General features: G+C 38.9%; 2 protein-coding genes and 2 pseudogenes across 3 annotated transcripts in view; all 4 read right to left on the minus strand.

Annotated features, from left to right (window-relative positions):
• Window positions 1–16,043, minus strand: part of INTS4 (integrator complex subunit 4) — an 84,896-nt gene extending 68,853 nt beyond the window's left edge. The window contains exons 1-4 of one of the 2 annotated variants that reach the window (XM_015600508.2): window positions 15,422–16,043; window positions 12,490–12,684; window positions 6,137–6,254; window positions 3,398–3,504 (exon numbers count right to left, since the gene is read on the minus strand). In XM_015600508.2, coding sequence (XP_015455994.1) covers window positions 3,398–3,504; window positions 6,137–6,254; window positions 12,490–12,684; window positions 15,422–15,475 — 474 coding nt within the window. In that variant the 5' untranslated portion in view covers window positions 15,476–16,043. The remainder of the gene's footprint in view (window positions 1–3,397; window positions 3,505–6,136; window positions 6,255–12,489; window positions 12,685–15,421) is intronic. The other variant, XM_006926648.3, reaches the window with a different exon arrangement.
• LOC112474976 lies at window positions 400–517 on the minus strand (annotated as a pseudogene).
• On the minus strand, window positions 727–845 carry LOC112474872 (annotated as a pseudogene).
• A 4,666-nt stretch (window positions 16,044–20,709) lies between the features above and the next one.
• On the minus strand, window positions 20,710–22,825 carry KCTD14 (potassium channel tetramerization domain containing 14). The gene has a single exon (XM_025042760.1). It carries the CDS (start codon window positions 22,746–22,748, stop codon window positions 22,023–22,025), a length of 726 nt encoding a protein of 241 aa, XP_024898528.1. The 5' UTR covers window positions 22,749–22,825; the 3' UTR covers window positions 20,710–22,022.
• Window positions 22,826–26,463: the final 3,638 nt, after the last annotated feature.

A 26,463-nucleotide genomic window follows, 5' to 3' on the forward strand; every position in this document is an offset into this window, starting at 1 on the left:
ATTTTCAGATGTTGAATAAACCTTGCATCCTTGGGAAAAATCCTACTTGGTCATGGACTATAATCGTATTTACATATTGCTGGATTTGATTTGCTAGTATTTTGTTAGGAATTTTTGCATCCATTTCATAAGAGACATTGGTCTATAACTTGCTTTTCTTATGATGTCTTTGTTTTCAGTATTAGGATTATACTAGCCTCATAGAATGATTTGGGAAGTAGTCTCTCTTCTATTTTTGGGGAAAGATTGTGAAGAATTGATATTATTATTGTAATGTTTCATTTGAAGACATCTGGGCCTGAGCTTTTCTACATGGGTTTTTGTTTTGTTTTTTCATTATTAATTCAATTTCTTGTCATAGATCTATTCAGATTATCTACTTCCTTTTTTTTTTTAAATGCCTAACAGCAGCTGGTATTCCTAGGTGGTCTCCCATCCAAGTACTAACCAGGCCCGACCCTGCTTAGCTTCCGAGATCTGACAAGATCTGGCACATTCAGGGTGGCACGGTCGTAGACTGTCTACTTCCTCTTGAATCAGTTTTAGTAGTTTGTGTCTTTGTAGGAATTTGTCCATTTCATCTAAGTTATCTAATTTACTGGCATATAACCATTCACAGTATTATTATTATTTTTATTATTATTATTTTAGGCGAGGCAAATCTTGGTTGAACTCACAGATTGCAAGCACCTTATCAGTTTACAATTCCTTATTTTTAATTTTTTACGCCTACAGCACCTAGTCTTCCTAGATGGTCTCCCATCCAAGTACTACCCAGGCCCGACCCTGCTTAGCTTCCGAGGTAAGACAAGATCAGGCTTGTTCAGGGTGACATGGCCGTAGACATCACAGTATTATTTTATAATCTCTTTTATTTGTCAGGTCAGTAGTAATGTTCTCTCTTTCATTTTTTCTGATTCTAGTAATTTGAGTCTTATCCCTTTTTTGCATAGTCAGTATAACTAAAGGTTTGCCCATTTTATTGATCTTTTCAAAGAGCAAGCTTTTGGTTTTACTGATTTTCTTTATTGCTTTCCTATTCCCTATTTTATTAATGTCTGCTCTAATCATTCTTATTTCTTTACTTCTGCATGCTTTATTTTGGTGTGTTCTTCTTTTTCCAGTGCCTTAAGATTGATTTGCAAGCTTTTTTCTTTTTTACTACAGGCACTTATAGCTAAGTATGCTTTAGCTGCATCCCATAAGTTTTGGTATGTTATATCTTCCTTTTCATTCATCTTAAAATATTTTTTAATTTCCTTTTTGATTTCTTCTTAGATCCACTGTTTAGATAAAGTCTGTTGTTTAATTTCCACATATTTATGGGTTTCCCAAATTTCTGTTATTTATTTCCAATTTCATTCCATTATAGTCAGAGAACATACTTTCTATTATTTCTATCAAAAGGGTGAATGTTATTATATGTGAATCATATCTCAAGGCACACTGTATGACAAAATCACATGCAAAATGGCAGCAAGCAATAGAAATAGCAACCGTGGGTGTAAACCATAGTCTTTTCTTACCTGAATCTGCAAAAGCTTATGACAGATCTGCTATTTCCAGATTTTTTTTTTACCTTATTATAAGCCTCTACAAATGGTGAAGAAACACACAAAAACCCTAAATGAGAAACTGGCAATGAACAAGAAAAGTTCATTCTTAAGAGAGGAAATATAAATGAAGAACAAATCTGAAGCCTCACTAGTAATCTTTTAAATAGGAAATTTGAAAAAAATGAAACACCATTCTCCTCCTACCATATTAACAGGTTTATCTCTAATTTTTAAACACTGACATCTGATGCTAGACTGATACAGTGAAATTAGGTACTCTCATATACTGCTGGTGGGCATATAGACTGGAATACTTTGGAAACTAACTTGGCAAAAAGTATCAAGAGCCTTAAAAAAATTCTAAATGCTTTTAACTAGTTTTTCTACTTGTGACAATTTATGTTTAGGAAATAATTCTAAATACAGAAAATATTTGAGACTAATAATATTTATTACAGTATTATTTACAATTTAAAAGTGTAAGTATAAATTTCAAATAACAGGAGAATAGTTAAGTAAACTATAGTTTAATTATTGTATAAAATAATTATTAAAATGCATCCATTAAAAATGTTTACAAAACATTTACAACAAAAAGAAAATACTTGTTATGTTAGTAAAAAAGAAAAAACTGTATATAGAATACAATTACAGCTATGCGTTTTGAAAAACTGCAAACAACCTATATAGGAGAAAATCAGAAAGGAATAAATCAAAAAATTAATAATGGTTATCTTTGGGTAGTGAATTATGAGTATATTTTTTTCTTTACGCTTTTCATTATCTTTCCAAAGTTTCTATGAGTATAAATTTTTATAATAAAAGGTTTATTTCGATCAAATTTAAGAAACTGCCACTTCCAAGCATGACAATCCACTTAGTACAATTACAATGCCTCTCTTACAAGTACAACCTCACAGATATATATATATTCACATGAGAGACAAATTCCCTCAAACACACAATCCTTAGCTTTTTCCATTTAGTCTCTTAATATTATACTCTGTCAAAGTGTTTTATGTTTGTTTGTTGTTGTCACTGTTGTTTATTACGATAACTGGAACACTCCTGGGGCTCAGAAATAGCATTCTAATTCTAGGAATATAATACTCTTCTACAATTTAAATATACTTGTCTTCTTATAACCTCAAAATCAATTTATCATAAAGATTAAAGGCAATTCTACAAGGTTTAGAAGCTGCTGTTATGTACAACAAAAGGCAGCTAATTAAAAGTTCCATAATAAATCAAAAGGCACAACTAGTGTGCATGTATTTTTTATAATCAGAAAAAATTTAAAAAATTTTCCCAAACACTTGTTTGTGTCTAGCTGGTCTGTTTATTAAGGCAACAACGCATAAGAAAAAGAACATAGGCTTTGGAGTCAGAGAAACTAGAGTTTACACCCTGGTTCTGCAAGTTCCTAGCTGTGAAAATTTGGACAAATGAAACTCTCTCAATCTCAACTCCTACCTTGGTAAACAGGGATAACAGTACTTACCTAAAGGACTGCAAGGAACAAATAAAAAACCGGATGTAAGGTATCATAATAGGCAAAGTGCTTATATTAGGCACAGTTTACATGTAGCTACTATAATTATTTCTATTTCTTTTGGGAGGCTGAGGAAGTTCATTTTATAACAAATTACTCAACTTTATTCCTAATCCAACATTAAGAAACAAAATGAGACAGTTCTTAAAACCATTAAGAATCCTTAGCAATTCTCAGTTACAGAGTTACGATGTAGATCTAAGCAGATCTTACAGCTCATACAACCTCTCCTGATAACACAAAACTATTCAAGAAAGAAGCAACCCATGTCTAACCATTATACTCTTACCTTGCAAGCTACATCAACTAATCGCATCTGGATAGCTTGATTCTCTGGGAGTTTAGTGCCTATTGCAAGCAAAGTGTCCAACAGTTGAGCTAGGACTTGATGAGACTCTAGAAAGGAAGGTGGAAAGTTGTGTTACAGAATTTCAAAAGGAGATCACTACAGACACTAAATTTACTTGAGTAAATTAAAGAATGTAGATTTTTGTCAGCTAAGTCCTACTATTTGATCCTTGATTCCCCTTAACTAAAAGTTAACTTCCTAAAGGGATCATATTTCACCCTTTTCCCCATTTAGAAAAAAAAAGTGCAGCTTGCTGCCAGCATTCATTTAACATCACATGTAGGAATACTACATTTTCTAGGTTTGACATTTTCACCGCTCGAGAATTACAATATTTTGTAAATGGAAATACGACAACAGAATGCTATAACTAGAATGATGTCATTTGTTGCCAAAGACTATCGATATACTAGAGCAATGCAAAAATAATAATAATAAAAGCAATATATTTCATGGCAAATTTGGGGGGTAAGGTTGGGATTGTAATCCGTGAATTATCTCGGGATAAACACTGCAGCTGCAAGCGCCCCCTACAAGTATTCTCAGGGAAAATGGGGAAAAGGCTAAAAATTTAAGTCGTCCACAGGTTGGCCAGTGCTCCAGAAATGTTTAGTACTTGACAAATTCAAGGGGTTTTGGTTGCCGTCAAGATAAAGTCCAAATTCTTTCACAGGGCATATATACATACATACCATTCCCTCCATGACATCTAGCTCCGCCTACCTTTCTAGCCTCATCTCTTTCAAGTCTCCTCCAGCATCCGTTTTCCCAATTACTTATGATTGCATGTCACCCTTTCTTTGCTCAGGCCAACTTCCCTATCTAGAATGCATTCACCCACACCTGACTCCATTCTCAACCCAACTCCCCAGGGAGAAACTACTAATCTTGAAGTGTCACTTCCTGTATGAAGCTTTTCCTCCTTCCCTAAGAATTGACCATTTCCTCCTTTGTGTTTCTACTGAACTCTCTGCATCAGCTACACCACTTTACTACTTATTTTTGTACCTAATCAAAACAGGAAATTGAAAGATTCTTGAGAGCAAAGACTGTGTTTTATTCACCTGTGTTACTCTCAGAATCTAGCATGACTCATTATATGTTCAACGAATATTTAATAAATGAGCTAACAGCCAAATCCAAATATATCAATATCAATCATCCTAGCCAGATTTTCTTATTTGTCTAAATTCTCTTCTTTGTTCCAAAATATGGTTCTTGTAACACTAGTGGTATACAAGATTTTAGGTGGCATTCAGATAATCATTTGTATATTATTAACCATGTATATATTTTAATGAATATAATAAAAATTGCAGTTACTATTTGTTGATGTCACATGACACATTTCTTTTTAACACTACTAATATAAAAAACCTAGAAACAACTTCATATTAAAATTGTGTTTGTATTAAATTTTGACCCAAGACTTTTAATTCACAGGAAAGAATGAAAGTATTTTTTTAAAAAATGTTTTGAGAGGATTGTCTGTTTTATTATAATGCCAATATAATCACATTAAAGAAAAATATTTTAAAATTCCGACTACTACTATATGTTTTGCATATTACCTTTTATATACCTTTTATATGGTTGTACTTATAATGAATGTATTATTTTGCGTTCTCACTTAACATTATGAATAATTTTTTCCATGTCTCTACATTATTTTCAGAATCTTTATAGTACCAATAATATTTTAAAAACTAAAAGGTACAGTAGCATGTTTCTAATTTTTTGCTTTTGTAAGTAGTGGCAAAAAAAAAAAACCCATTTTTTTTTTAAAGCACCAAAACAATTACATTGCATCAGTACAGAAGTATCCTTTTTTCCCATGGAAAGTTCTTAAAGGAGCTAGCTATATACATGGAAGAATTTCATACTTTAAGATTGAGAATTTTAAAGAGCCATAGACTTTTTTAGTTATAAATGGCCTTATAGAGATCATCTTGTTTAAATCTTTCATTTTGCAGATGATAGAAACTAAGTTCCATAAAGAGAGTTTAAGTGAGTTAAGTAGTAGATGAACTGAAACACTTTATCTCCAAAATAGAAACATTATGAAAGAGTTAATTTGTTGCATACATCATCCTAACCTTTAAAAGAGACTCAAATTAATCTAGTAGTATACCTAGAAATAGCTATTTTACTTTTCATTAAGTATTCTAATTCTGTCTCTTTTTAAATTTTCTCTAAGAGATTTGATCTGGGATTCTTCCCAGTTTCCAGTTCCTGCCCTGCCTAGGTTCATAGAAGATAGAACTGAAAAGGACCACAGAGAACATGTAGTTCAAGCCCTTTATTTCATAGCTGAGGAGCATAAACTCCAGAGATAAAGTGCTAAAGTGATTCTGTAGTATTTGTGGCTTACAATTAAGCCACAGACTTAGAATTAAGAGTCTCCTGGTGATTAGTCTAGTATGTACAGAGACAATTACATCTATCTTATATCATACATAAACTATCTTAAGTAAATGGCATGTGGTAGAGGTCAATAAATGATATAGCTATTGAGACAAAACTATATTTTAACTCTAATGTAAACATATGTACATAATTTTATTGAATCATCCTCAAATTCTTTTTCAATACCAGCAAAACAAAATTTTGTTTTAAATTCTATATAAAAGGAACTAAAGGTTTCTGCTCTGATTATATAGCTTTTAAATCGCAACTTACTTTCATTCTGCAGGATGTTAATGGCATCATCCATAATACAGTCTGGTGAAAATCCTGCAGTCTTTGACAATAAACCCAATAACGATGCAATTTTCAGTCTCACAGATGGATCATTCTCCTAGAACAAAAGAAGCTATTGTTACCTTGATATGCTACTCTCAGCTAACCAACAAACAGGAACTAACATCTCAAAAGAGATTCAATGATCCAAGTATTCTAAGGCTTTATTTCTGAAAAATTAACTTTATATAGTTCAGGGGAGAGAGCTTTTTCAGTCAGTATGTTACACCCAAATACTGCAAAGTGAATGGGAATTTTTTTTTTATGCCTTCCTGATGTCATTAACTTCTAAGTAGAAATGTGCTTTGGGGGCTAAAAGTACTTTTCCTCCACTGTGTAGTCACGTTAAACATGAAGTGCAGCAACTTGGACTAAACACTGCCAGCACTAACCACCCGATGCTGTTGCCAGCACCACTATTCTTAGAGCTCCTGGAAATTGGGTGCTGCAGAAAAAAAATCTCACTCTACCTGTTTTTTGGATCACCAGATCTTGATTAGAAGTCGGGGGCATGTGAGCCTAATTAGCTGGGACTAGGTCTTGTACCTGGGCTCCAGGTGCAAGGCAGACTAAGAAACGAGTGTTTGGCCCTTTTAGCTTCAATATTGGTAGGTGGTCTCTAATTTGCACCAAAATTCCTATGGTGAGAAATTTCCCCCAATGATGAAAAGGACCATATCCTTTTGTTCATCACCATTTTTCAAGTATGTAGCACAATATCCTAAGTTTCTAATGAGGTAACTGCTCACAACAAGGAGGCCTCAGGTGGGGGAAGGAGCAATAGACACGGAGTCAAAAGACCTAGAATCCTGGCAGACCACTTAACATGTATATACAACCTTGGGAATGTCATTTTCTTGGGCATAACCTTACGCTGTGGGGTGTAGCAGAAGGAAATCTGGCTTTGAAAGTAGCCAGATCTAGGTACGAAGCCCAGACTCCCTACGCAACAGTTATATGTCTTGAAAGGCTAATTAACTTTTCTAAGTCTCATGTGTGAAATGGGACTAATAACCTTAGGGGGCCACTGAGAGGACAAAAGCTAGCACTGAAATGGGCACATAGAGAACAGTCAAATATCAGTGTCCTTCTTTCTTCCTCTCTGATCATCAATCTTTTCACGTGGAGGGTAATATGGTACTTCTGTGAGTACCATATTCACCAAACTGTGAATATGGTACTCACAAAAGTACCATAAAGAGCAAATTAAAAACACATCAAATATAAGGATGCAATCACCAAGCCCAGAATAAATGCCCTGTTTTTTACACAATAAATTGCATGGGAAAGAAAAAGGGTGGTGGTGGTGGGGATTATTGCAGATTGAAAAAGATGTAAAAGGACAGACAAATCAACCAAAAGCAATATGTGAATCCTACTTCAAACAAATCAACTTTAAAAAGATTTCTTTAAGATAATCAGTGAAAACTGAACATCAACTAGATATTAGCTACTATTAAAGCATTATTGTTACATGCGATTTAAGTCCTAAAATAAGTCTTATCTGTTAAATCTATATAATTAAGTATCTATAGGTGAAATCATATGCTGCCCGGGATTTACCCACTCCCCAAAAAAGTGGGGGAATGCATTCAATAAGAATGGCAAAATGTTGATAATTGTTTAATCTGAATGAGGAACACCTGAAGGCTCATATTATTTTCTCTCTTTTTGTGTATGTTTGTAAATTTACAAAATAAAAAGTTAGCTTTTTGGAAAAAAAATCACATGAAAGTGCTTTGTTCTATGTAAAAATGCAAAGTAATTTATTCATTCAACAAACATACAAGGAGTACCTACTATGTGCCAGGCATTGTTCTAAGTGCTGAGAATATAATGATGAATAAAACGGATGTAATTCATGCTCTAATAGAGCTTAAATTCATATGGATAGGACTGGCAAAAGAAAATACATTTCAGGTGGTAAGCATTCTGAAGGAAAATAAAGTGTATAAGGGGTTATGTATAAGGGAAGGCTATTATAGACAGGACATGAGGATATGAGTTTTGAATGGACACTTAATTAAGTGAGACAGGAGAGCCATAAGAAGGTTTAGGGAAGCAGCATTCCAGGCAGAAGAAAACTGCAAACCCAGAATATAGGAACTTGCAAAATGTTACATTTAAAACTGTAGAAGAATACATACAAAACTTAGTGGTGACTCTCTCCAGAATAACCTCTGAAGAGTGTATTTTGTTTTCTTAACCTTTTTTCTTACAGAGGCAAATCTCACTCTTTATTTTATAAATAATTGCTTGAATCTGTTACAATAAATGTTACTGTTGTGATTTTTAAAAGACTAAATTTAAAACTCTATACATAACCCTTCAAAAGCTTCCAGTTTCCTTCAGAAAGAAGTCTGAGCTACTGAACATGCCATGAAGGCCTGCCTAGACTGGCCGCTATGTCACCTCCCACAATTCCCTACCAGTGATGCCACGCTGCTTCAAGAGTCTGTACTTCTGCTCAGATTGTTCCTCTGCCTAGACTGCACTCCCTATCTCCCACACCTACCCTGTCCTGCCCCTCAGGTGTCAGCAATCCCAGGAAGTTGCCTCTGATCCCTGAACTGAACTTGGATGCCCTTCCTCTTGGAGCACTACAGCACATTGGTGTGACTCTTTATTGTGATTACGTCCGTTTCCTCAACCAGACTATAAGCCACTAAAGTGACCAGCAAAATACCCGGGAAGCATTCTGTAAATTTTGATAAAAATAAAGGGCAGACTACAGGAAAAGGAAAAGTCAGGTGTCCTTAATTCATTCAGCAAATAATTCACCTATTCATCTGTTTAACAAGGATTTCCTCTGCACTTACCAGGAGCCGCTATGCTAGACCATGGTGATACACTGCCCTCATGGATAAAGTTTAATGGGCAAGGTAGATATTTATCAAGCAATGTCCAAATAAATAATTATAAAGTTGTATTGTAAACTACAGAGTTCTATAAAAGCATATAACATATCACATACAGACTTTAACTCCGTTTTTATGTTCGAAGAGATTCTGATCTAATTTGAGACAGAGGGAAGAAAAAAAATGAATAAATGCCCCGAGTCATGAAAGAATATCACATCTCCCAGAACTGAAAAAAAAAGGGCAATGTGGCTAAAATGTAGATTGATATGAAATGAGGCTAAAGAGAAAAGCAGGTGCCACATCTTTGTGAGAATTATGGCAAGGGCCTCTGATAGTACCTAGCATGTAGCAGGAGTTCAAAACATACTTGTGCATTATTAAATAAATAAAAGAATAATTTTTGTCCTAAGAGGAATAAAAATCCTTTGAAGAATTATAAACAGAAGAATGACATAAACAGATTTGAGTTTTTGAAATACCAATCCAGACTCAATATAATGATTGAATTGGAAGGGGCAAAAGTAGAGAGAAATATTAAGAGTATATTGCAATAGTCCAAGAAAGGATAACGACGAGCCTATCACTTCTGCTCTTTATGTTCAAAGAGATAAAAGACAAAATTGAGAATTTCACCAGACAACCAGAACTTTAAAAAAAAAGAAATTACAAAAATGATAAAAAACAATAAATGAAATAAGAACCAATGGACAGGTTTAACATCAGCTTAGATAAGGTGAGAGAACTGGTGAACTAAAAGGTCCAGAACGAAGCACAGGAGATAAAAGAATGAAAAATCAGAAGAGAAGGTAATAAAATAAAATGAGACGGTTTATCATATATGCAATTGGAATCCTCAAAGGAGGGTGAGATAACACAAAGCAAAATTTGAAGAAATAGCCAAGAACCTCTCTGATGGAAAGTACACGCAGATAATAATACAAGCACTATGAACCCCAAATAAGATAAATGAAAAGAAATCCACATATTGGCATATGACAGAAAAAGTACTGACAACAGACCAACTAGAAAGTCCTAAAAGCAACCAAAGAAAAAGACACATTACCCCTCAAAGGGATCAGTAAGACTAAGATCTGACTTCTCAATAGAAATAATGGAAGGGAAAAAGCAATACAATTATATATGTAAAGTATTAAAAGAAAATAACAGCCAATCTAAAATTCTACACACAGTAAAAACACCCTTTAAGAATGGAGATAAAATAAAACTTTTCTATACAAACACAAAGAATTCGTCATCAGTAAACTCACAATAAAAGGAAATATCAGAGAGTATGCTTCAGCCAAAAGGAAAATCATCCCAGATAAACAGTTACAGGTGCAAGAAGGAAAGAAAAGCAATGATAAATACATATCGGTAATGATAAATATGTAGGTAAATCTAAATGAATATTGTCTGTATAAGAATAACAATGTCTTCTAAAGCAAAAAATGATAAATAAAAGTATCAGTTACACTCACATGTAACTCAGGAAGGTGGATAAATATAATTAAGGTCCTTTCATTGTCCAAAACGATAAAAGTACCATTTAACATTTGACATTCAAGGAAGGGGGCTAGGAAGTGTTGGGGTGGGATAGGCAGTTTCAATTTCAAATAAAGGGATAAGGGAAGGCCTTAATGAAAAAGTGACATTTGAGTAAAGACTTGAATAAAGTGTGAGTAACAGACATATGAATGTCTGAGGGAAGTGTTCCAGGCAGAAGGATACATAAGTGGAAAGACTCCAAAGAAGAAATATGCTTAGCAGAGAAAATGGCAGAGCAAATCAGAGAGCAGTGGCAGGGAGAAAGGTTCTAAGCTGAGAGAACAGCATATGAAAAGATACTGATTTCTAAAAACACTAAGGTTTTTGCAAAACTGCAAGCATTTTGATTAAGCTAGAACATTATATACGTAAAGAAAAGAAACTTTTATGTCATACATAAAAGATTTAAAGGTCGTTTATGGAAAGAGAGACTGAAAGAAAAAAGATAGGAAGCTTTTGCATTGAATGCATCCCAACACATATGATATGAAGTACAAATTATCTATAAAGTATTCTTAAAATTCTCAAAAATATGCTAAACCTGAATCTAACAAATAGAACTAACTTATAGTTCATAGTAAATACAGGGGATAAAGGAGCAAGTTAACTCCCAAGGAAGTAAATTCAGAAAACGACATTTTACAAAACAACTAACTGAGTTTAACAGGTCAATGTCACCAACATAAAACAAATTATTCTAGATTTTAAAAAGAGCAAATTCCATGTGTGGACATTGTTTGCATTTTGATTTGAACAAACAGTTGGGAACAACTAGAGAAATTTGAACATAGACTAATTATTAGATGACATTAAGGAATTAGTTTTATTTGATGTGGTTTGGTGGTTATTTTTTTTTTTTTTAAATATCCCTTTTTTAGACAGATTTACTGACTAGGGAAAAATATCATGACACTTTAAAAACTTCAGGAAAACCAATAGAGGAAGCAAATTTGGCAAAATATATATATTTTTAATTCTCCTCCCCCCGCACTTCCACTCTTGACCTACGGATGTTGCCATCTCTCCCTTAAGAACTGGATCTCTGAAGGCAGGGCATCTCCTCCCATGTGCTTACAACACAAATCCAGAGGGCCTGGCACACCTGGAGTATGGGCTGTGACTCCGCTGGGGCTTTAACCCAAGACCTTCTGTGTGTAAAGCAGACGTATTAACCACTACTCTATGGAACCACCCTAAATCTGGCAACATATTAATAACTGTTTAATCCCAGAGATGGGTTTTTGGCAGTTCATTATAGTACTGTCTCTACTTTCCTAAAAACTTAATAATTTTTATACTAAAATTTACAATTTTAATTCATCTGTGATTCAAATATTTGAAAATCATTTATTTTTTCACTTCAGATATCATTTGTATATAAAAACTGAAAAATGAACACATTTTGTGAATTTTATTTTCTGTTTAAACTATTTCCTGTATTGAATCATGCATGTTTTTTCTAACCCATTAAAATACATGGCGAAATAAAATGTCACTTAGCTATAAAAAAATGGGCTATTGCAATTAAACATTAGAGTCTTGAATTCGGGCAGTAACAACAAGATGACAGGACTACATTCCAGAGGTAATCTCGTTAAAGGGTCTCCTCGGATGTAGTTAACTCCTCCTTTTTGCTTCTACTGCACTCTGTACATATTGCAGTCACAGTATCTTCAGCAACACAATGCACTTTATCATGCATATCTATCTTCATCTAGAAAGTGTAAGCTTCTGAGGACAGGATTTGGATCTTTTCTTTTTATCTTCGTATCTACAGTCCCTAGCATACAGAAGACATTCAGTAAGGCTGAATGAACACCTTATTTATTTTGCAGACATGACACAACTCTTATACATACTCCCACCAGGTCCTCAAGACCTTCTTACCTTGTAATAATGTTCCAAGAGAATCCTGACTACCCCCTCCACACTTTCTGCCTCAACAGGCTTCCTGGCAAACTGAAGTAGGTACTGCAAAGCATCTGCTGGGGAGGTAGCTTTACACAAATCTATGTGGAGTGCTGCAGATTTACTTGGTTTTGTCAGTCGGAGTTTCTTAGTAGCAATTTCCTCCTGTTGTTGCTGCAAGGGGATAAGAAAGGTAAGACATGAAAACCTAACTGAAAACAGAGTCTGAAAACTTAATTTCACTTCATTTGATGGAAGTAATTTTCCTTTATAGCAAATCATGTATTTAGGTAACAGAGCTAGCCTTAGGAAAAAGCAGTGCTATCAAATGGTAAAAGCACTGAACTGGAGACAAGGCTATGAGTCCCAATTTTGCTTTTCACTAGCTATGACTTTGGGCAAGTCATTTAATTTCTCCAGGTCTCAGTTTCTTTCTTTGTAAAGTAGGTCCACTAACATTTTGTTCCGCCTATTTCTTAGGATTGTTGTAGCTTTAGAATTAAGAAAACACAAATACAAAGGATCTGCTCCATTCTTCATAGAAATCTGAATTCTACAAATATATTCAGGCTGTGCTAAGGCACTCACCAGGCAAGGTTCATCTAAAAGGGAACTTGTCGCTTAAGGCAGCCCCTGATGGGTAAGTATAGAGAGGATCATTAACATAAATGTTGTAGTCGATAATTTCCCTTGCACCCTGACACGTCATTTTGATATCCTAAGCAATCATCACTCTACAAATTTACACTCCTACAGAGATTAGGATTATTAGGAACACAGTATGGCATGATACAAAGACTGGGGGCTTTGAAGTCAGGAATTTGGGTTCAATAACCACTTACCCATTTCCATCCTATTCTACACACTCAGTCTTCAGTGTTATCATGGCTACAGTTAGGTCAAAAGCTGGGAAAAAAATTTTTTTCCCTAAAGAGTATGTAAAGGGGAGGAGAAACCAATATCTGCAATCGATCAACCATCAATAACATTTTAGAGAGCTGGTCCCTATGATCTCTCCAGGGGATGCGGAGATAAACCAAGTATTATCTCTGCCCTCAAAGAGCCCAGACTAGTGGGAAGATATGTATACTGGTAATTACAGTAGTACTGAGTAGTAAGTACAAACAGATGAGTACAACAGAGTACCGTAGAAGTAAGGGAGGAAGAGTCTAAACTCTTGCTGAGGTTTCAGTTAGTCTCAAAACAAAAATATAAGTCTACTGGGTAGAGAAGAAAAAGAAAGGGAGGAATGACAACCATTTTATGTAAAAGAGACATAGATAAAAAAAGTTTGGAGAGGTACAAACACATGGCATGCTGGAGGAGGGGTGAGTAGTCTTGAGAACTGGGCATGATGTTGGAGAAAAAAAGTGACACTGCACAACAATGTCAATGTACTTAACACCACTGAACTGGTTAAAAATGGTTAGAACGGTAAATTTTGTTATATATATCTTACCACAATTAAAAAAAAGTGGGCAAGGGAAACAGAGCCAGAAAATCCCAGAAAGCAAGCCATAGAGGATGGAGCTCTATAAATTAAGAAAAGTTTCCTGAATCTTGACTCAATCTAAAAATTCAGGAAAACTAATTTCACATAAAAAGGAGCAACAAAAAGTGTCGAAGTTAAATCTTAAAGTTATTTTAAGAAAAAAAACAATAAGGAGCAAACTAACTTCCCTAGAAAATGGGAATTTGCTACAAAAATGTGTCCTTTAAACAAAAAGAAAGTGATACAGCTGGAAGGAATACTGTCAAATTATGAAGGGTTAAGGAGTTTGGCTGAGGAGTTTTTACGAAGAGGAGTTGCAAAAGAGGAAAGCTTGATTTATCAATGTAATTATCTCTCTGTACTATAAATCATATATATGCTGTTCTCTGTCCACTAGACTATGAGCTCTTCAAGGAGAGGGATCCTAATTGGACTTTGTAGCTCAACACCTTTCACTATACCTGATGCATAGTAACCACTCATTTGCTCAATAAACTCTTGTTGAAGGAACGAATGAAATGTTTAAGGATCCGTTTCCTTATTAGTTTACTTGACAGCTAGATGGTCTGTATTGCTACTCTACAAGAGGAAGGATCTAAGGGTGGCCTATGGCTCTACAGATGCTGCTGATCTCCTGGTATCAACTGGAGGCTTGTCAGAAATGCAGATTATCGCCTCACCTCCCACGCCAGACATACTCAGTAGAATCTACAGTTCACTGATCCCCAGGAGATTTGTAGACATAAAGGTCTGAGAAACACACCTGGGGAGACTTAGGATCAACCTCTACCGTCATCTACAAGGAGGCACATGGAGAATCACTGCTCCAACGCGGGCTTGACCCACTGGTTCTGAACTCCAATGGAGGAAGGTATTCCCTCCTTCTTAGGTGAGCTCCACCAATGGAGAATTCTATCCCTATGAAGCCTGTGATCCTCGCCCGTTTTCACTGGTCCTTAAGGATTTCTACTGACTTCTCTTCCAAACCCTGAGACTTCTGAATACAGCTAACTTGTCCCTGGGCGCTTTTTAAAAAAAAAAAACGAGTTGAGAGGGGCTCTGCCACTAATTAGCTGTGTCCTCGTAAGCCTCCAGAAGCTTCTAAGCCCACATCTGTAAAATAAGAATGCTAATGTAACCCCAATAAGATGACGAGTGTTTCCGTAAACTGCAAAGCGCTTTTTGTTTCTTCTAATAGTTAAAAAAAAAAAAAAAAAAAGGCGCGTCAGACTGCACATCTTAAGCATAACAACAGTAGCGGCAAACGAACACGCCCACTAAAGTGTAGTCTCAGAAAACCTATCAAAATAGTCGGCGCTCATCCCAAGTTTGTGGTGCCTGTCATGACAAAGTGCCTGGGGCGTGGATAACATTCTCCTGCCCTAGACCGGTCCCGCGACCTTTTCTTCCGGAGCTTACCTGAACCACCTTAGTGAATTCTTCGTACACCCGCTTCTTTAGGTGCGCCGCCATGGTTGCCCTCGGACCCTCTCAGCTCCCGTACTTGACGAGGGAGGCGGGGTGAAGATATCCGGAAAACCTGTCTGGACCGGAATAACCGGCCACGGTCCCACAAGGCACTGCGATTCTGGGAAAGAAAGGCCGCTTCCGGCTGCTCTATTGCCCTGCCGCGGTTCGGCTGGATCCCGCAGCCTAACCCTAGACCACCAGGGGAACGGAACCAAGATCGTAGCGCGGAGGGGGTGGGGCCTCTGGCAGAGGAGACGGGACTCAAAGCCGGGGCGAGCCAAAAGGAGCTTTCAGGGCCTTACTGGTGGTCTCAGAGGGGCCGAGAGACTGACGCAGAAGGAAGCGTAAGGGAGGTAGGAAGTACAAGGTTAAGGGCAGAGGCCAGGCGAGCCACAGCCACGGACGAACTCCGAGCTGCGTAACCACCTTGACTCCCAGACAACGGAAAGAGGCCGAGCTGGCGTTCCCATCGTCCTTTGCTGTTCACACCGTTTGCAGCTTGTAACTTGCCTGAGTTTTCCTTTTGGTCAATGGGTGCTCCACCCCTCTCTTGGGGTGCTTTTTCCTGCCCCCTCACGCCAGTTCAATCGCTACCCGTGGTTTAGCAGGGGTTCCTAACCTCCCGGCCACAGACCAATACAGGTCTGCGACCTGTGTAGAGCACGGTCGCACAGCAGGAGGTGAGCGGGCTTTCTCCAGCGCTACTCAGCTCCACCTCAGATTATTAGGCAGTAGATTCTCATAGGAGCACCGGTCCCTGGTGCCAGAAATGTTGAGAACCGCTGCTGTAAGGAATCTCTGATAGCTATGGTAGAGTGGAAAGAACCCTAAAGCCAAGGGTCAAGCAAGGAAGCTTCCGACTACAGCTGGCGCTTAATGAACAAGTAGATTCAACCACAAGTGGGCAGGTAACAACAAAAACAAAGCAACAGAAGGAAAATTGAGAAACAGGCCAGACTGGTATAGAAACTAGAATACCCCCCATTCTCTAACCTTTTTGTCATATTTGTGGTATTTTAAGATTTATTTTCTCAAATCATATTCTTTAATTTCGAAACGAAAAGTATTGAAGGCATTTTGTTTTGACTTTCATTATTGCGTGTGAAAATACAATGAGGTGCCCTACTGAATCCCTTGGGCTTCAAATAATTTTCCCTGTCCCTGTTGTATAACAACACTCAATTTCCCCTTGGAAATTGGAGTCGGTCACTCAGACTGGTATAGTAACCCCTTCTCTACCTGTTGGCTCAGCAAGAAGAGCCAAAAATGACCGGGGCAGTCTCATTACATATTCCAATGTAATAAAACAGTGACTGTGTTCTTTAGTGGGACTGTTCCTCCGTTGGGGACCAAGTCTCCTAACCCACTGAACTTAAGAATCCATAAAAGTGACAAAAGACACTCCTACCTCCACCCTTGAATTCCCAGACCCATGTATTCTGAGAGAAACTATTATATTTTAACTGCTGGTATAAGGCATATACCACAAACTCAGCACCTTAAACTCACAACGTGTTGTTTCTCTGCTGACACCGTAACTGCGTTTGCAAAAGGTCATTACATTGTTTTTATCATGGCAACTACATCTGAGTGATGGGGTACCTGGAAAGACCACAAAGTTTCTTTGCTAAAATTTTTTCACCATGGAATAAGCTCCTTTGAAGCAATGTGTGAAATACCATGAAAACGAATAAAGTATCCATGAATGGTAGGGCTGGCAGAAACATTATAGTTAGGTTTATTAGGATTCTCCAGGAATATATATACAAAGAGATATTAGGGTACTATAACAATATCATAGAGTGGCTTATAAACAAATTTATTTCTCAGTCCTGGAGGCTAGGAAGTCCAAGATCAAGGTGCAAGCAGATTCAGTATCTTGTGAGAGTTCACTTCCTGGTCCATAGCTGTCTTCTCACATGAGAGAAGAGGCAAAGAAGCTCTCGGGTGTCTTTTCATAAGGGCACTAATTCCACTCATAAGGACTCTATGCTTATGACCTAATCACCTCCCAAAGGCCTTACCTCCTAATACTACCACATTGAGGGTTAGGATTTCAACATATGAATTGTGGGCAGGGGTGACACAAACACTATCTATAGTAATAGGAAAGTCAAATCTGAATCTGTATTTCTGTGAAAATAAATAATCACCACACCCTTCCTGATGGGAAGGGTCCAGTGTGTGGTAGAATTATTGCAAAAATTGCCCTAATTCTCTCCCTCTGTGTGTGTATACCCATTGAAATGCAGCTTTGAAACTGCTTCCATTAAGAGAGAGAATTTATATCCTTTGAATTGGGCTGGCCTTATGCCTGCCGGTAGAATGTAATAAAAGTTACAGTGTGCTAGTTTTGAGCCTAAGCCTCAAGGTTCATCCACTTACCACTTCCCCAGGGCTTTTGCTTGATTTTAGAACCTTACCATTGCCATGAGAATTAAGTACCACCTAGCCTGCTGGAGAGAGAGTGACCACATGGGACAGAGCCAAGTTAATCCAGCTGAGGCCATCTTAGCCTCACTCCAGCTGATCCACCATCTGACTACAGCTGCATGAGTGAGCCCAACTAAGACCAGAAGAACTGCCCAATTTGTAGGCTTATGTGAAATAATTAATGGTTCTAGTCTTAAGGCATTAAGTTTGGGGGTCAGGGTTTGTCATGTGGTCAGACAGACCCTAAATTGCTAAATTGACTTGCCACACTTCCATAGTTTCAGCTAGTAAGGAGACAACAAGCCCAAATTGATTTAGACAGTTTATTATTCACAGTACAGCAGGTGTCATAAACTTCATGTTTGTATCACTTCTGCTTGCCCAACAAGCTCCATAGGGGTGATGTAGGTGAATAACATGCACACAATAGATCTGTAACATGGATGAAGAATACTGAGCTTAGGGAACTCTGAATCTTAAAAGATGAATGTTGGCAAACCTGCCCTTGGAAAGAGGCTTTATTATACTGGTCAGGAAACAAGTCTGCCTTCCAACCCAGTGAGAGACATTTTTTTATCATCCTGAATTATCTTCAAGATTGGAGAGTGATATTAGCTTTATTAAACTGTGATGTAAGTAAATCTGCTCCCTACCCCTAAGCAGCACTGCAAACATCCTCAAACAAAGCCATCAGTTCCATTTGCTTAGAAACACCAGCATCTCTTCCAACAGTTTGTTACAGAGCAGTATAACTAATATTTACAGTGCAATCAACCTAGCATCAAGAAGTGTCTTGATGGTAGCCCACCCCCACTCCCAGGGAAAAATATATCGGGGGCTCAGTGTTGGTCTCTGTTGTTGGACATCTATCAGTTGTCTGATCAGTTTTGGTGTGAGGAAGACTTTACTATAAAGCTAATGCATTACCTCCATCTCTGCCACCATGGCTACCTTTTTCATGACGCCACTGAGTAAACGCAGGAGCTGGGGAAAGAGGCCAACTGATTATCTACAGGTTGGATCACTGTGTCCATTTTTTTTTTTTTTTGAGCCTCCTCTAGAATGGATGCCCTCTGAAGAGCATTCATAGGAAACCTATATTTCCACCATTCCAAGAGGTCCAACTACACACCAACTCCCTAGGCCTTCTTGTCACCAATCTTCACTAGGTACTTTCTAAGTCTTTGGACAACCAGGAAGGGACCTGGCATGTAATACCTAGGGAATCAGACTTCCAGGATACTGAGCACAGCAGAAAAGGGAAGGGAATGGATGAAGAAGGGGATGGGAGAAGATGAGGAAAATAAGTAAAGAATTAAAAACAAAAAAGAGTTACTCTAGGAGAACAATGTAGACCTGAAAACCTGGCACAGTGCTATGGATGAGAATGTCTTCATGAGGGCAATCTCAAAGATTTTACTCTTTCTTTGTGTTTTTCCTTTGGATTATGAGTTATATTTAGCATTCGGTTTTAAGTTTTCTTCTTCTGACTTTATAATTTTCTTTAGTCAATGCCAACAAATCTGAAAAGTCTCATATACTCCTATAAATGAACATAGATAGTATTTTAAACTTTATTAATGTGCCTCACTATTTTGCTTTTTCTATTAGAAAACAGGAAGGGAGGAGATGGTATTGTTGGGTAGACAAACAAGAGTATCCACTTAATTTATATACTTCTAATCTATATCTTTTTGGAAATTTTTTTCATAACTCCATAAGCTCTGCCATCTTAAATCCTTTTGGAAGCAAAGATTTAATTAAATTGCATTGGCTTAAATGAGAATTTTCCTCCCCAATAGTTTTAAGCCATCCATAAATATTTTAATTGTTGCATAATAGACGTAACATAACTAACTTGACTTACTTCCAATTGTTTTGCTATTGTAAGTTAAGTAGGATAAAAATAGTATGTTCTCTTAATTGTATTATGAACTGCGTGTTGGAAAAGGATATTGGACTTGCCTTTGTTTAATGAAATAGTTTGGTAAATTGCTTAGGAAGAGAGGCAGATGCTAAGGGATGCAGGCTAGAGCCAAAGCAATAAAAAATGGTTGCTAGACTGGAACATGGTCTTCTCCTGGCAAATGATAAGAATACAAGAAAGCTAGTGGAATCTTGGCATGCCTCTAAAGCCTGTTTGGAACTGGCACACTGTCACTTCCACACATATTCCATTGGTCAGAGTAAGTCATGAGGCCAAGCACAGTCAGTGGGGTGGGGAAAATTACTCCCACCTACAGAGAAGCATGACAACAGGGAGGGAAGAAAGAATAGGAAATAAATACAATCTGCTAGTGAAAAGCTCCTAGTGATGGGAGTGACTGACACACTTTAAAGAATAGGTATGCTCAATATTCAATTTGAAGTTATTTGCATTTGTATTTTAACTCTCTCTCCTTTATTTGCCTGTATTTTCCACTGTCTGCTATGTGCACAGTCCATGGGCATAGCATTTGTAAAAATTAAGAAAGAGATCTGAGTGTTAAATCTGGGTAAGCATAGTGCAGAACAGCATCAGGTTCAAGACATGTAGATGATCCCTATGCTGAATGAATCCAGCAGAAGCAGAGAACCAGAACTGACTCTAAGAAGACAAGCCCTCTGGGAATGTGCAGAAATCTTGTGGAGGACATTGACCTTTCCATAATTCATGAAATTGAGATTTTTAAGCAATCCTATTTAGATCTTAAGAAGCAGGATGTCTTCTTGGAATCTAACCGCATACTGATCATACAGGTCAAAGGGTATGAACTTCTGTTTCAGGCTTTTGATAAATAATGTTGAATTGCTTCATGATAAAAAGTTCAAACAGACATTCAGGATTTTTCCACTTTAAACTGTCAGCCATATTAAATACCAAAAAAAGGAAAACATAGAACAAGCTTTGAAAATAAGAAAAAATATACAAGTAGACACAGTTACTGAATTAAAATGCTTGTTAAAAATGACTGTGTTTGCAGTAATTTTATATTTAAATTTGAAACTCCCTGACTCAGTATTAGTTCCTTAAACTTTGGCAGTTAAACTTGACCTTCAGTTCTGGGGAACCCAGGATGGCTGGTCATCCTACTAGGCACGGAAGCGGGCCATCTTTCCCAGACCTGGACTTGGAGAAGGATGAATGTCTACATGTGTCCTCCTTAGAGTCATATATGCCTTAGGTTGAGAAGCAGAACCTGAAACAGAGTCTCTTGTGCAAGTGATTTATCGTGGATGTGCTCTCAGGGGGAGTGAGGGAAGTGGGGAGAAGAAGAAGAATGCTAGAGCAGAAGAAGAACGCTAAGCGAGAATGTGGTGTCAGATGAAGAATGACTCGAGCCTGATCCCATAAGGAGCTCTGGAACAGGAATTACAACAGTTGGTTCTTCCTTGAGGTAAGGGATCAGTCTTCTGTACCTACACACAAGCGAGATGGCATTTATTTCTAGAGCGAGTCTCAAGATTAGAGTGCATGAGAATCACCTGGAAACCGTGTTAAAACAGACTGGTGGACCACCCTCCAAAATTTCTGATTCATAGGTCTGAGGTGGAGGTCAGAGAATTGTATTTATAACAAATTCCCAGGCATTACTGACGCTGCTGGTCCAGGGACCACACTTTGAGAATTACTGTCTAGAGGACAGCTGTGAGGCTTTAGCAACCAATATTCACAACATCTGGGAAAGGAGATCTGAGTGGCATCTACTACAGGTACTAACTTGGCATCTTCCTCATGAAGGCACAAACCAGGGCTAGGGGATTGGCCTACAAACTGAAACCACGTTTTTTAGGTCAGACTACCTAGATTCATGGTACCCTGTTATTTTCCTGTTGACATCCCGCATCTCCAGCCGAAGCATTTTGGAATATTCCAACTCATCTCAGCCTTGCTATTAGACTTCAAGGGAAAGGTCTGGCAGGTACATGAGGCTTTAAAGAAGGAGCAACTGCACCTCATTACCCAAGTATGGTGGAGTCAGTTGCAATGAATGGAAAGAACTCAAAGGGGAGCTTCACAGACTACATTGGAAGTTGAAGTTTGTTTTTAAAATTAAAGGAAGATGGCTTCTGAAGGCAACTTTTAATTTCATAAGCCCCTCCAGAGCACATAACAAACAGGCCCCACCACTGAGGATCACCACCAGGTGAAGAGGAATGTATAGAAGTAGTCATGCGCCCCTGGTTTGGGCTGGAATGTCTTCTTAGAGCAGTAGTCATAGGCTACTTGGTATCCCTGAGCCTCAATGTCCATCTGCACCGAGTCCAGGAGGTCCCTGATGACTGGAGCCGCTTTCCAAGGTCCGAATTTGACTACCAACCTCTTGTCTGCCTCCAGGATGCGCAGAGATTCCGTGCAGTGTGCGGCATCCTCTGCGGTGCGTACCGCACACACCAGCACGCTGGAGCAGCGCGCCGCCACTGCCTCTGCGCGTGCCAGGCGGACCATGAGCTCCAGGTTCTCGCTGTAACCTGGCACCCGCAGCAAGAACTGCTTCCGAGCCACCTGCTCACCAAAGATCTGTGGCGTGTCTTCCAGGAGCTTGACCAACGGCTTGATTTCGTAGAACTGAGCCTCACGGTACACCTCCGGGATGTGTTGCGTGGGCAGCTGCCCGCTGCGCAGGTAATCCAGTATAGGTCCAAAGTAAGTGCCAGGGCGGTCAATGAAGAAGCGGCCTTCGGTATCTGTGAAGGGTTTGGCTGAACTGGAGAACATCTCTGCCAGCTTTGAGCCTGGGAGTTTTCTCAGGGTGCCCACGGTGGTGGTATAGAACTCACCCCCCACGTTCAGCTCCACGACAGGAGATATCTGGGGGCACAAGAGGCAGTGAACCAATAGTGCCACCTCCAGGGAGCTCATGACATTTTCACCCAAAGACTAACCCCATACAGAATTTAGGAGAGCCATGAATAGTTTCAGTTATTGAAAGGCCCGTCTTACTGAGGTGGTTATATTTACGTTGTATAGCTCCAGAGAATGGGCATTTTAAGGAAGAAAAATATTTCAGTTTGATATAAGAATATCTATTAAAGAATTTTAACTTTCTCACTTAGGTCACCGAATATTAGCAGAGGAGGCTGCTGTGGAAGCAAGTCTGAATGACAATACTTCCAAAGTCTGTGGGCTTTGGCAAAGCTTTTTCCCTCTCTTGGCCTCAGTGTCCTCGAATATGAAGTGGGGGATACAGAACTGTTGTGAAGTTGGGAGCTCCCAACGTGGGATGCTCAGATCTAAGATACAATAATAAAAAAAGTTGGAAAGGTTTGGGGCGGGGGGACCTTTTCAATCTTTCTTAAAGGCTAAAGGAATCACACGTGTTAATTCAGGAAGCATTTCTTGAGTACTTACTGTGCGTCCGCATCCCGTGCTTGGAGTTGGGGATAAAAATTCTTATTTCATATAGATTAGAAGTTCAGATTAGCAATTGGCATGACTTTGATTAACAAATGGAATTCGTTTGATAGATGTTTTGTCAAAATATGGGCTCATGGAGATTAAACAACAAGAATATCTTTGGTGGTGAAAAGGTCAGTAATACCAGATACAATGGGTATAAAATTGCCTCATAAACTGTAAAGTGTGGTGCAAATGTAAGTTAGGGTTAGCTGTTCAACAGAAGTTTTAGAGGCTTCTTCTCTATGCCTGACCTTAGCTTGAGCACTATGGATGTGGGTGAAAGCCACCGTGGTACCTGCCTGGAGATGCCCACAGCCCAGTGTAGAAAGGAATGTGGAAACAGACTGACAGGCTGCATTCAAGGACTGGTAAGTGTGCCACAAAAGCCTAGCAAAAATGCCAGAAGGCCGTATAGCAATTATTACATGTGATACACCAGTTGTTATCCTTACAAACCAGCTTCCTGAACAACTTTCGTTATTTAAAATTCACTCATTCATTCAATAAAATATGTATGTGCCTACGTTATGCTAGGTACCTGGGACACAGTGATGAACAAGCAGGACACAGTCCCTCCCTGCACAGTCTAGTAACTGTGCAAAGCCCTTTGCATATATTCTCTAACTCAATTCTCATAGCTCTCCTATGAAGAATGTAAATCCCTATTTTACAAATAAAGAAACTAAGGGTTAAGGAGGTGAAGTAAGTTGCCTAAGATCAACTAGCTATTAAGTGGTGATGTCAGAATTTGAACTCAGGTCTCACTTACCCTGAAACCTGTGCTCTTTGTCATTGTATAAATTAGTTTTCGATTTTCACATACATCTACTCTTCATTCCTTTAGTTACTCATTCATTCAACAAAATGTAGGGAGGACCTATTCCATTCAAGCCTCCTCCTAAACAGAGGAGCATGACACAAGGCGTTCACAGGGGAGTGGGAGACAGATGTATAGGAGCTGAGAAAGAAAACTCAAAGGTAGGAGGTGTCAGCTTTTTGTGGATGTGTGTTGGAGGTTGTCAGGAAAGGTTTCCTAGGGGATGCGATGGCTGCTGCTGCAGAAAAAATCTGTGTGGTGTCAGAGGGAAGGCTGGATTTCCAACCTGAGATCTCTACCACAGGTCATTGCAAGGCCAGGGCCAGGGCCAGGGCTAAGGCCATCTCATTTAGGTGTGACCTCATTCTCAACTTGTGGGCTCTACCTCTGAGATTAAAGTACTGGAATTAAGAGAGCCAAAGATAGCCAAACTGCAGGAGAAGAATTGAGTTACCATGGCAACAGCTCCTACCAGGGGACAGTTCTGCTAGCTGGAGGGGAAAAGGGAAAGCAGAAGATAGGCCAGGGCCAGGGCTCAGGCCATCTCATTTAGGTGTGACCTCATTCTCAACTTGTGGGCTCTACCTCTGAGATTAAAGTACTGGAATTAAGAGAGCCAAAGATAGCCAAACTGCAGGAGAAGAATTGAGTTACCATGGCAACAGCTCCTACCAGGGGACAGTTCTGCTAGCTGGAGGGGAAAAGGGAAAGCAGAAGATGCACTCTGACAGCAGCCAAACAATATAGCCATGAGAAAAATAAGCCTAGAACCTGTGACGCCCTCTTTCTCCCATAAACCTCAAGGCCCTTTGGTAAGGCTCTTTAGTTAACCCTGAGGTCCCTCTGTATAGCTGGTAATTAAATGCAAAGTTGCAGGCATTAACATTGGAATGGATCAGTGAGCTCTCTTCACTCCTGTACCACAGTAAGCTCACAGCTCTTCATGCCCCTACATTTTAGGAGAGGAAAGGTCAGAAAGAAGGGTCACACAGCTAGGAAGCAATAAAGTAAGAGCTGGGACCAAACCCATGTCACTCTAACTCCAGTATAGCATAAGTGCCCTATCCCATTCCTCCCACATCCAGTCCCGCTAATGCCAATAATTAGCTATGTGGCTGGGGCAGCTCACTTCCTTCTCTGGGCCTATGCTTAGTCATCTATGAAACGAGGCAAATGGACAAAGAGCACTCTAAGTCTCTCTAGCTCTGAAAGTCTAATGAATCCAGTCACTTCAAATGCTGTTTCTGAAGCTTATTTCCAGATGCTTCACAAAACAGCTTCCTGCTCTGATATCCTCAGCCCCATTTCTTTGTTTAACAAATAAGACCTCAACCCCGTTCCCAAGCTTCTTAATTCTGTTCCTTTTTCCCTCCGTATGTCCCCAAACTCCCAATCTCTTTGGAAATCCCAGATTTCCTACCTCGCCCATACAGTATGTGTTTCTAGCACATAAAGACTTCTTTTCCTCCCCTCTTCCAGACTACCTGCCCTTCCTTGTGGCACCTCTTCTTCACCTTTTCTACCGGTTACCCTACTGAAGCATTCCTGAATAGGAAAGCTTGTCTTAGGCCCTGTGTGCATTGGCTGGGGACAAGTGGTCGTTAGGAGCCCCTGCTGAGCGCCAAGCCAATGCTGGGCATGAGGGCACAGAGATGAATTAGGCCCAGTTTTAGTCTAAAGGGTTCCTATACATCTGCAAGCCCCCAGCCAAGCATTCATACATTTTCTTAGGTCACCCTTAGTAGAGTCGATGAGGGACATCTCCATTCATATGTCCCACAATCCCCTCAAGATCTCCTTTCACCCCACAACCCTGACCTTTTCCATTGTTTCCTATCTCCGTTGTCTGAGCCAGAAACCCAGGCTATAATCTTGCATTCTGCACCCATCCTCAAACAAACCACCTCCCATGTGCCTGGTCAGTTTCATGACACTCTGCTGCCCTTTAAGTGCCCTCCTCCAACCCAATCTCTACTCTGAAACCAGAATAGTTTTTTGGAAGTGCAAATCTGATCTGTCGACCCTGCCTTAAACACTTCAGTGACTCTATATTCCCTTCCAGACAAACTCTAGACTCCTTAACAAGGTTTATAAGGCCCTTTGTAACCCTGGCAATCAAATGCCAGAACCACTTGCTGCTCCCCCACCCCTCCCATCCAGAGCAGGCTGAGACCCCTTTCCTCCATGACTTCACTCACTTGCCATCCACACTACCTTCACTTAGCCCCCTCATCTTTCAAGTTAATTCCTGCAGGAATCTTTCTAGATGAGTTGTCTCCTTGTAATCCTAGAGGGCTCTGTACTTCCACGGTCATGGTAGTTACCAATCTTGTAATTCCCTTTATCATCTGTGTCCTCTGT

This window comes from Pteropus alecto, unplaced genomic scaffold (genome assembly GCF_000325575.1).
Source record: "Pteropus alecto unplaced genomic scaffold, ASM32557v1 scaffold7, whole genome shotgun sequence".
In the NCBI taxonomy this organism is placed as follows: domain Eukaryota; kingdom Metazoa; phylum Chordata; class Mammalia; order Chiroptera; family Pteropodidae; genus Pteropus; species Pteropus alecto.